Source organism: Lupinus angustifolius, chromosome LG20, assembly GCF_001865875.1.
Source record: "Lupinus angustifolius cultivar Tanjil chromosome LG20, LupAngTanjil_v1.0, whole genome shotgun sequence".
Classification (NCBI taxonomy): Eukaryota; Viridiplantae; Streptophyta; class Magnoliopsida; order Fabales; family Fabaceae; genus Lupinus; species Lupinus angustifolius.
Window position 1 is genome coordinate 15,041,923 of NC_032028.1, and position 11,168 is coordinate 15,053,090.

General features: G+C 34.9%; 1 protein-coding gene across 1 annotated transcript; it reads left to right on the forward strand.

Annotated features, from left to right (window-relative positions):
* LOC109335054 (putative lipid-transfer protein DIR1) lies at window positions 9,854-10,946 on the forward strand. The gene is made up of 2 exons (XM_019571097.1): window positions 9,854-10,236; window positions 10,748-10,946. Exons 1-2 carry the CDS (start codon window positions 9,891-9,893, stop codon window positions 10,762-10,764), a joined length of 363 nt encoding a protein of 120 aa, XP_019426642.1. The 5' UTR covers window positions 9,854-9,890; the 3' UTR covers window positions 10,765-10,946.

Below are 11,168 nucleotides of genomic sequence, written 5' to 3' on the forward strand. Positions count from 1 at the left end.
TATATTAAACTTATATTTTTAAATTCTCCGCCATGGTCGGATCTTATGTAATATTTTAAGGTTAGACTGGTTTTGAATTTGTTTGACTAGACATTTAAAAGATTTATATGCATCGCTCTTAGACGCGAAAAATAGGGTCCATGTGAATCTAGAAAAATCGTCAAAAATTACCAAAGCGCAAAAACTTCCACCAAAACTCATGATCTGCGATGGTCCAAATAAGTCCATATGGAGAAGCTCCAACGGTCTAGTAGTGGATATCGCATTATTTTTACTAAAAGCATTCTTTACTTGTTTACATTTTTGACACATGCCACAAGAAACCTGAGTTTTAAAATCAAGTTTTGGAATACCAATAACCAAATTATTTTTAGATAATTTTTCTAGATGTTTCACATGAATGTGAGCGACCCGCCTATGCCAAAGCCAGATGTCATATTCTTTTAAAATAAAACATTTTGAGAAAAGAGAAGTGACATCCTCCAGGTCAACCATATATATTTTATTAACACGATCCGACAAACTTTACATTATTAGATAAAATGTCACGGATTATACAACATTCAGAATCAAATGACACTCGATTACCTTTGTCGCAGAGTTGGCTAATACTCAAAATATTATGTTCTAGACCTTCGACGTATAGAACATTCTTGATTACATCATGAGTTGAGTTTCCAATTGTTCTGGTGCCTAAGATCTTCCCATTTTTTGTGTCTACGTATGTGACGAAACCTTTTTTCTTCAATGATAGGTCTAGGAATTTTGACCTATCTCCTGTCATATGTCTCTAATACCCGTTGTCAAGATACCAATGGGTTCCATGTGTTCGAAGACATACCTTCAATATATATCACTTGCTGGTTTCAGGTACCCAAATTATATTGGGTCTTTTTTTGTTAGTAACTAGGGAGTTATCTCACTTTTTTACCCAAGCGTAAACACCATTTGGTATCCATATTTCCTGATGTAAGAAGAATAAAGATGTGACCATGTGTGCCAAAATAGAAACATGTAGGAACTCTATTTTTATTATAAGACTTTTTATTAGTACGAGTTACAGGTTTCCTATATGGTCTATTTCTACATAATGGGGGGATATACCCTAATCCAGTATGGTCACCAACATTTCTTATTTTACACAGCAAGGTATCTAATTGGTTTTGACTCTCTGAAAGTTTGATGAGTTTTTCATTTAGTTTTAAATTCTCATTTCTCAAATCCTCGCAAGACTTATAGACAGTTGTTTGACATAATTGATCGTTAGAGAAGTCGCATGAATTACATGAAAATATTAGATCTAAAGTTTCATTTTCAAGTTTCAGTTCATCTAATTCTTTCTCTAGTTGTAATATTTTTTGATCATTTAGAAGAATTACCTATTTTCTATCGGCACTAATTCTAGCTAATTTCTTTAGTTCTTCATGCATTTCGACATACACATCATATAAAACCTCATACGAAGGAGAATCATCAGAAGGGGATGAATTATCAGAATATACCTTATTATCAACATCCTTTGTACTACCTGATTCGCAAGCCTCATCTGTTCTAGTCATTAAGCACAGCTTGGCGGTCTCCTCTTCATCTGAGGTGCTTGATGTCGTCTCCTCTCCGGTACATCCCAGACAATGTAAGCTTTCTTCGATTTGAAGTCTCGGGGAGTGCTCTTTTCTGAATCAACCTTCTTTAGGTAAGTGGGACATTGAAATTTCATGTGTCCCAACATACCACATTCATAGCAAGTGAAACGCTCTTTATTTTTGCCTTTTCTTGTTGATTCTTGCGCCTCTTTCTTTTGGAAACGTTTGAAACCTCCTTTCTTCTTCAAGAATTTCCCAAACTTTCGTACGATAAGGTTTAACGTTTCTTCATCAATATCAGAATCAGATTCAGCATCATCTATCTCTTCAGTAGGTTGTGATGTTGTTGCTTTGAGACATATGCCTTTCTTTTTGCGGTTTGACTCTTCATGCATGGTCAGGCGTCCAAGCTCCAACTCGTGCTCTTGAAGCTTTTCGAATAATGTCACCAAAGGAATGGAATCAAGGTCCTTGGATTCCATGATAGCCGTTACTTTAGGTTGCCATCTCCTGTCAAGACAGCGTAAAACTTTGTAAGCAAGTTCTCCTTTGGTAAAATTTTTATCTAGAGCAACAACATGATGTACAATATGAGTGAATCATTTTTGCATATCGCTGATAGATTCACTTGGTAACATACGAAATAATTTGTATTCATGTGTCAGCGCATTCAGCCTGGCGCGCTTGGCCACGCCAGTGTCCTCGTGAGTCACTTGTAAAGTGTCCCACATCTCGTTGGCACTTTGACACTGAGATACTCAAAAGAATTCGTCATATGATAGGGTCGAGGTGATTATGTTCTTAGCATGTAGGTTGTACTGAACCCTTTTGTGCTCCTCATCGGTCCATAAACTTTTAGGTTTTTCTTTCGGTTCGTCATCTCAATAAAAATCTTCATCCGGACTTTCCAGTAGGCGTATCCCTCTTCATAAGTTGCTGCTTTATCCAGAGGATTTGAGCGAAACACATCAGTGGCGATGTTGTGCCATGACACAAGCTTGCTTTTTGTTGTGCCATGACACTAAGGAGCTTCCTAAAAGGTGGAAAGTTCCACTAGTGCTTTTTCGATCCAATTTACAACACACGAAATCGAGATCAGAATATCCTACCAAGGATAGTGAGGCATCCCTAGGATACCATAATCCCATGTTTAGGGTTCCCTTAAGATATCTCATGATTCGTTTAACACAACTAAAATGGATTCTTTAGGCATAGATTGATATCTCTCACACATGCAAACACAAAACATTATATTAGGGCGACTCGCAGTTAAATATAGTAACGAGCCTATTATGTCATGATACTTAGTTATCTCTATCGCTTTTCCTTTTTTCAACTTTATCTAAGTAATATGAGGATTCCATCGGTGTAGATGCTTCTTTGCACTTTTCCATCTCAAACTTGTGAAGTAGCTCTATGCAATATTTCGACTGGTGGACAAATATTCCACTTTTCATTTCTTTAATTTGTAATCCAAGGAAGAAAGTAAGCTCCCCCATCATTGACCTTTCAAGTTCTTCCTACAGCAAATCAGAAAACTCCTTGCAAAGGAGGTCATTAGTAGCTCCAAAGATAATATTGTCAACATAAATTTGCACTAACAAAACATGATTATCTGATTTTTGGATAAAGAGTGTTGTGTCAACTTTGCCCCTTTTGAACCCTTTTTCTAGAAAAAGGGTACTCAGTCTATCATACCAAACTTGAGGAGCTTGTTTTAGACCATAAAGTGTTTTTAAGTTTATAAATATGGTTCAGGAACTTATACTTTTCAAAACTAGGCGGTTGCTCAACATACACATATTATTGAATGAATCCATTCAAGAAGGCGCTCTTGACATCCATTTGGAACAATTTAAAGTTCATGATCGATGCAAATGCCAATAACATCCTAATGACCTCTAACCTTGCAACAGGGGCATTGGTGTTATCATAATCAATACCTTCCTCTGGGTTGTACCCCTTGGCCACTAGGCATGTTTTGTTTCACATTATTAAGCTAGATACATCGAGTTTGTTTCTAAAGACCCATTTGGTGCCAATTATCGGATGATATCTTGGTTTGGGGACCAAGTCCCACACATTATTTCGTTCAAACTGGTTAAGCTCTTATGGCATAGTTATACCCCAGTGCTCATCCTCTATGGCCTCATCTATGGCCTTAGGCTCTATTTGCAATATGAAAGCTACGAAATTACAAAAATCACGCAAAGAATTACGGATTACCACCCTCGTAGAAATATCACCTATGACTTTATCAAGTGGATGGTTATTCTTTGTTTTCCACACCCTCGGCAAGTCTTGGTGATCCTCGATGACTTCTTGATCATTATGTGCCTCTTTGTCTTTTTCCAAGTCCCTAGTGTATGCTTCTTCCAAAACACCTCTAACATCATCAGACAAAACCATTATCTTCTCTTTTGGAGAAGATTCGTCAAAATGAACGTGGATCGACTCTTCTACATGCACGATGTATTTATTAAAAAATATAAATGCCTTACTATGCATCAAATACCCTAAAAATATACCTCATCCGCTTTTGAATCAAACTTTCTTAAAGCATGTTTTCCATTGTTTAAAATAAAGCATTTGCATCCAAAAGCGTGAAGATGAGCTATACTAGGTTTTCAGCCTTTAAAAAGTTCATAAGGAGTTTTTAAAATTTTAGGCCTTAGGAGTACTCGATTTATAACATAGCAGACCATATGCACAACATCGACCCAAAAGTATTTAGGGACTTTGCTTTCATTAAGCCTGATCCTGACCAACTACTTTAATATACGATTTTTCCTCTCAACAACTCCATTTTATTGAGGAGTTCGAGAAGCGGAGTATTGGTGCAAGATACTGTGTTTATTACAAAAATTATCAAACAAGTGGTTTTCAAGTTGGTTTTGGATTTGCTTGGCCAAGTTTTTGAAGGATTTGAAATCGTCACTTTTTACAGAAAGAAATAAGGTCCATGTAAATCTAGAGAATTCATCCACGATTACCAAAGCATAGTAACTACCTCCAAAACTCATAATTTGTGATGGTCCAAATAAGTCCATATGGAGGAGCTCCAAAGGCCTTCTTGTGGATATCACATTTTTTGAAGCAAATGAGTTCTTGACTTGCTTACACCATTGGCAAGTGTTGCAAGTCTCTTTAGATTTGAAATTGAGTTTAGGTAGTCCATCAACCAAATTGTGAGATGATAATTAGTCTAGATGCTTAATATGGATATGCGCAACGCGCCTATGCCAAAGCCAGATATCGCTCTCTTTAGATATAAAAGATTTTGAAAATAGAGAAGTGACATCTTCTAACTTAACCATATATATATATATTATTTATATGATGACCAACAAACTTAACATTATTATATATATTGTCATGAATAATACAAAAATCAAAATCGAAGGATACTCGATTACCTTTATCGCATTATTGGCTGAGACTTAATAGGTTGTGCTTCAAGCCTTCCACAAAGAGCATGTTCTCGATCACTGCTTGAGAGGTATTGCCAATTGTCCCAACGTCAAGTATTTTCACTCGGTTGTTGCCATAGGTGATATACCCTTTGTCTTTAAGTGAGAGATCAGGGAATTTAGATCTATCACCAGTCATATGCCTCGAACAACTGCTATCCAAATACCAGTGTTGTCCATGCGTTCGAAGGCATATATGCAAAACATATTACTCGTCTTGTTTAGGTACCCAAGTGATATTGGGCCCCTTTTTGTTAGTAACCAAGGGATTTTGTCCCCTTTTTACCCAAACATAGGTACCATTAGGCACACCATATTTCCTAATATAACATGCAATGGAGGTATGGCCATGAGTGTCACAGTAGAAACATGTCGGCATGCGAATATGTGACTTTTTATGAGTATGGACTATATGTCTCCTATATGGCCTTTTCTTATTAGTTGGGGTTTTATGTCCTATTCATGTATGGTTACCAGCATTTCTTGATTTAGCAAGTAATATAATGTATGTGAGCTTTGTGAGTTTTTCTTTTATATGGGAATTCTCAGTTTGCAAAGTCTCGCAAGTATCGCATACAGCAGTTTGATATAAGTTATTTTTAGAGCAATTACATGAGTTACAAGAGTAGATTAAATCAAGAGTTTCATTTTTCTAATTTTAGTTCATCTAACTCTTTTTGCATCTTAATAATTTGTTGTTCATGCAATATGATTACTCATTTTCTATCTATGTTAATCCTAGCAAGCTTTTTCAATTCCTCATGTAATTCAAGATAAGCATTATACAATTCATCATAGGGAGGGGAATCATCAGAAGAATATTAGGTGTCAAAATATAACTCATTCGTATCGTCCTGACCACTCGAGCTACAAGCTTCTTGTGTTTTTACCATTAAGCATAGTTTTGCATGCTCCTTCTCGTCGGATGTGCTTCATGTTGATTCCTCCTCGGGAACATCCCATATAATATAAGCTTTCTGTGATTTGAAGTCTCGAGGAGTGATCTTTTCATATTCAACCTTCTTGAGGTAGGTCGGACATTGGAACCTCATATGTCCAGCTTTTCCACACTCGTGGCAAGTGAAGCGCTGCTTTGGGTTTTTGCCTTTCTTGGTTGATTCTCACACTTTTTTCTTTTGGAACTTTTTGAATCCTCCTCTTTTCTTCAAGAATTTTCCGAATTTTCGTACAAGGAGATTCACAGTTTCATCATCCAAATCGAAGTCAGAATTGTCATCCTCTTTATGTTCTTCATATTGTAAAGTGGTAGCCTTGAGAGAGATGCCTTTCTTCTTTCTATCTGAATCACCATAAATCATCAAGTGCCCTAAGTACATATCGTGCTCTTAGAGTTTTCCAAATAATGTTGCTAGAGGCATGGAATCCAAATCTTTCGACTCCATGATTGCGGTTACTTTCGGTTGTCATTTCCTATCAAGACAATGCAAAACAGTATTCGTTAGTTCACCTTTAGCAAAAGATTTATCAAGGGCAACTAAATGGTTAACTATATGAGTTAATTGCTTCTGCATTTCACTACTAGATTCGTTTCGTAGCATGCGAAATAACTCATACTCATGTGTTAGTGCATTTAGTCTAGCGCGCTTAACCCCACTAGTGCCTTCATGGGTCATTTGTAAAGTGTCCCACATTTCTTTTGCATTTTGGCACTGCGAAACCCTAAAGAACTCATCATATGATAGGGTCGATGTTATAACGTTTTTAGATTGAAGGTTATGCAGAACCTTTCTACGTTCATCATCGGTCCACCAAGTGTAGTGGAACGAAGGACCATTGACCACGACTTCCCAAATATCTGTGTCAATCACCTCGATGAAGATCTTCATGCGCACTTTCTAGTAGGCATACCCCTTGCCACTAAATATTGGAGGGCGGTTGATGGATGCGCCATCTCCGCCAAAAGGGTTCGTGGAACACATAGTGTTATCCCCTAGGATCAAACGAATATGCGGTCAAGCTAGCACTTTCGTACTAGCTATGATACCACCTGTTGGGTACCAGCAGGTCAGAACATACCTAGAATGGGAGTTGAATAGGTGTAGCGGTTACTTATTCGATTAACCAGTGCTTGGATTTAATCAATTATGCTTGTGGATAATCGATTATCTTGAATCTTGCACTTCTTGATTTTATTGTTTCTTCCACAACAAGTTACCGATTACCAATCTTTACACAATCAATTGATTATAGAAGTTAGAGAATGATAAAGATACATATTATAACAAGCAACTCAAAATTAATCAATAAACAAAAAAGTAAAGAACGAAAGTAAAGGAGATAAGGGATATAAAATTGTGCACAAGAAATTTTATCCTGATTCGTTTGTGGTCCACTACAAACTACAACCAGGCCTCCCATTCTGATCTTTGGAGATTTTTCTTCACTATTGAAATTGTGTTTGTTTACACGCACACTTCCAATTATGATAAGAAGTAAGTCGCTTCTTTCTTGGCACCTATGAGCTTAACAATCTTGGTTTGACCTATCTAACTCGCCTACTTCGATCTCTATCCTTTCGCGATTCAGCTCCAGCCTAGGTATCGCTCGAACCAAGACCTCCTAGTCTCATGTGAAGATTGTCAAGATCTCTCTTGAGGTGAAACTACTCACCAAGAGATCAACTTCATTGTTCGTCACTGTTTTTGATGAGTTGTCTTGATTACTTAATACTCTGATACAACAATTAAACTCAATCTAAACTCTAAGCAGAAAACCCCACAAGAACCTAATCTAATGAAATTTAATTCAAAGAGTTTTCGTAAAAAATGATTTGCACTCTTTTCAGAAAAGATTTTTCTCACTTCACCCTAAAAGAAATCAAGAAACCTATGCAAGAATGCAGTGCATTGAAAAACCTAAAGATACATGCAATGATATGAATATCTAAGCCCTATTCAGAATGCTCTCACTCTCTAAGCTCTCTTAATGCAATTTATCATTCTAATGCAATGTATGAAAATGTATGTTCAAAATTATTTTCGACTTATGCAAGTTATGTCACATGGGCTAGAATTACAGCCTTTATAGAAACCACACTAATGCTATCACTAATCGATTATATTGTGTCTTAATCGATTAATGAGCTTGTTAAAAATTGATTTTCTGTTATGTTTTAATCGATTAACCAATGACTTAATCGATTAACGTGTCGTAGGTTTCAGATTGGTTAGCTACAGTAATTTTGATAATCGATTAACATCATACATAATCGATTATGTTGTATGAACATTTGTTTGTTGTTTGAATGGTAAACTACCTATATGACATATGATCATGCAATACATGTTGTTCAAATATTTTATACCTTTAATTCACAAAACCATGTATGTATATGCATTAGCTTACTTATTAAAATTTCTAGATGTTATGTCTCAATTTTAGTTTTGTTCAATTTAAGTTCTTTTGAGACTCTCACCTAGGTTTACCTAACCTAGACTCGATCTAAGGCAATCATCTTAAGGCTTCTAGTAAAGTAAAATTACGAAGCCTTAAGTCTATAGATATCACCCTTGAGTCTTCAGCTTGTTGTTTGTTGCAAGATCTTCAAGTTTTCTTGTATACCCATTGTCTTCATCAAAACAATGGTTAACTTCAAATATGCAAGTCTTGATTCTTTGCAGTTTCATATATTTGAAATTATGTATTTATAATCTTATATTTGGACATTGTTCTCATTAACAATAAAGTTTGGTATTCAATTTATTACATATTACATGTTAAAGTCTTTAATTATCTTATTAAAAAAAGTACAGACTAATTGAAAATCAAAACGTATTAATCACCTTCATTTGATTTTCATGCTGCACATTTAATTGTGTTAATATTAGTGGTCATTATGAGTTTAGTTATTATTGATATACTGAAAATTATTTCATTCTATATATTAATATAACTAATGGACAAAATAAGGATATGTCTAAGGTTTATATTGACAAAATTTTTGAGCTCATAGTGTCTAACACATTTCTAAGATTACATATGTAGCTAGTGATAGATTGTTAGAAATTTGGATCACAAATGTAGTATTTTAATGTATTAAGACAAGTAGTTAATTAACCAAATTATAGTGATCTAATTTAAATAAGTTTGTGGTTATGGACATAATTGTTTTGAAATTAATTGTGTATTTGCCAAAGATCTTATTTATATTTTTATGATGAACAAAATTAGAAATAATAAAATTGTGGATAATCATGACTCTTCGTGAAAAGAGAGTGAATTCAAAGGAACACCACTATTCATAAAAGAACATGAACTTCTTAAAAATAAGGGGTTATGGTCTCTAATTGTAGACACACCAAAGAAATTAATTCTCTTAATTGAATTAGAAGAGGAACAAAAACTAAAGATAATCTACAATTGAAAAATTACTACTCCATCGGGAACTTCATTTCCTTATAGATCTTTCTGGTATGCTATGCTCTCTCTTGATGATCTTATATGAATGAATTTGATAATATAATGATAATCTTTATTATCTTCAATATCCCCATTAATTTAAATTTCCCAACCCAAATTCCAAAGTTATCATAATAATGAGATGGCAAGATAACATGCTATGGAAGGATAAACAACAAAAATAATTTATCTTGACAAATACACCTAACATGATTGGACAAGATAAGAATCCCAACGAACCTTGTAGTGCTCAGACCATTTTTTTTATGGCAAAGTGGTGCAATATGAAACCCCTCCTTTGTTCTAGTGCAAGCTCCACTAATCCAATATGGGTGACTAGACCAAACACTTTTTGGAGCATTTTGGCCTATAAAATACCAATTAGCAGTGTGTATATTTCACTGACAAACATTGAGAAATGGAGGCACAGATTAAGGTGTTCTTTCTTCTTGGCCTTATAGTATTTTTTGTTAGCATTTTAGGGGTTCATAGGGTGGACGGTGCAGGAGAATGTGGAAAGTCTACCACTCCAGACAATGAAGCATTTAAACTTGCGCCTTGTGCATCAGCAGGACAAAATGAAAATGCTAGTGTTTCTCAAAGTTGCTGTGCTCAGATCAAAACACTTGGCCAGAACCCAAGTTGCCTCTGTGCTGTTATGCTCTCTAACGTAGCCAAAATGTCTGGAGTTGACCCTAAAGTTGCTATAACCATCCCCAAACGTTGCAACCTTGCTAATCGCCCTGTTGGTTATAAGTGTGGACGTAAGTATCTATACTAATATATAAATATGATTAATGGATAAATAATCGAACATGCATAATTTTTATATTCCCATCTTTCTATCTTTAAAATGTAGTACACATTTAATATGTCTCATCTTTTTATTTAGCATTATAATATTTTTAATACTTATCTTTTTAGTTTTTGATAAAAAAAAACATAAAATAAGTTATTATCACTAGCAATAATATATAGTAACTTGCCTTCTATATTGTACCATAATCATTATCACTTTTGTTTCTTTCATCTTTAATTAATACAATATCTTTCACAAATGTTTATAATCTTTTTTCAGTGATGGAGGTAGTATTTTTATTTTAAAGTGTTTGCTTTTTTCACTACTTTCCTTTTTATATAGATGCATTTTTATTACTAGTTAAAAAAGTTGCCAGAATCTCAAATAAAAAACGTATTAATTGAAAAGGAAACAGAAAATAAACTAAATGCCGGTTACATTTTTCACTACTCTTAAAATTGTTTGTTTTTTTGCAGCTTACACTCTGCCTTAAGATTGTAGTTGGAAAGAAGGAACTGGACATGAAGGCAGTGAGCCACCATAGCCATTGGCTACTATTGTGACTACAACTATGTTGTGTTGCCCTTGTAATTTCTAATCAATAATACTAGCAGCTCATTTATGTCCTTCTGAATAAAAATATACAATTCCAGTGTTTAATGTTTCCACACTCTTACACTGTTTTACATTCACATCTACCTCTTCCTCTATCCATTATATAGAAGCATACCAGAACATTTAAATTTCATTGACATATCATGAAGATGTGTTGGATACTGAACTGTACCTGAATTAGTCTTATTAAATTTAGTCCGGTTATTGACTTGGCTGGGATATTGGCTGGTGGGTCACTGGCAGGTAATCTCAGTTTATATTAAAAAATTCTAAAAAAAATTA

Coding starts and splice junctions, on each gene's coding strand:
- LOC109335054 (XM_019571097.1), top strand. CDS start 9,891: ATGGAGGCACAGATTAAGGTGTTCTTTCTTCTTGGCCTTATAGTATTT.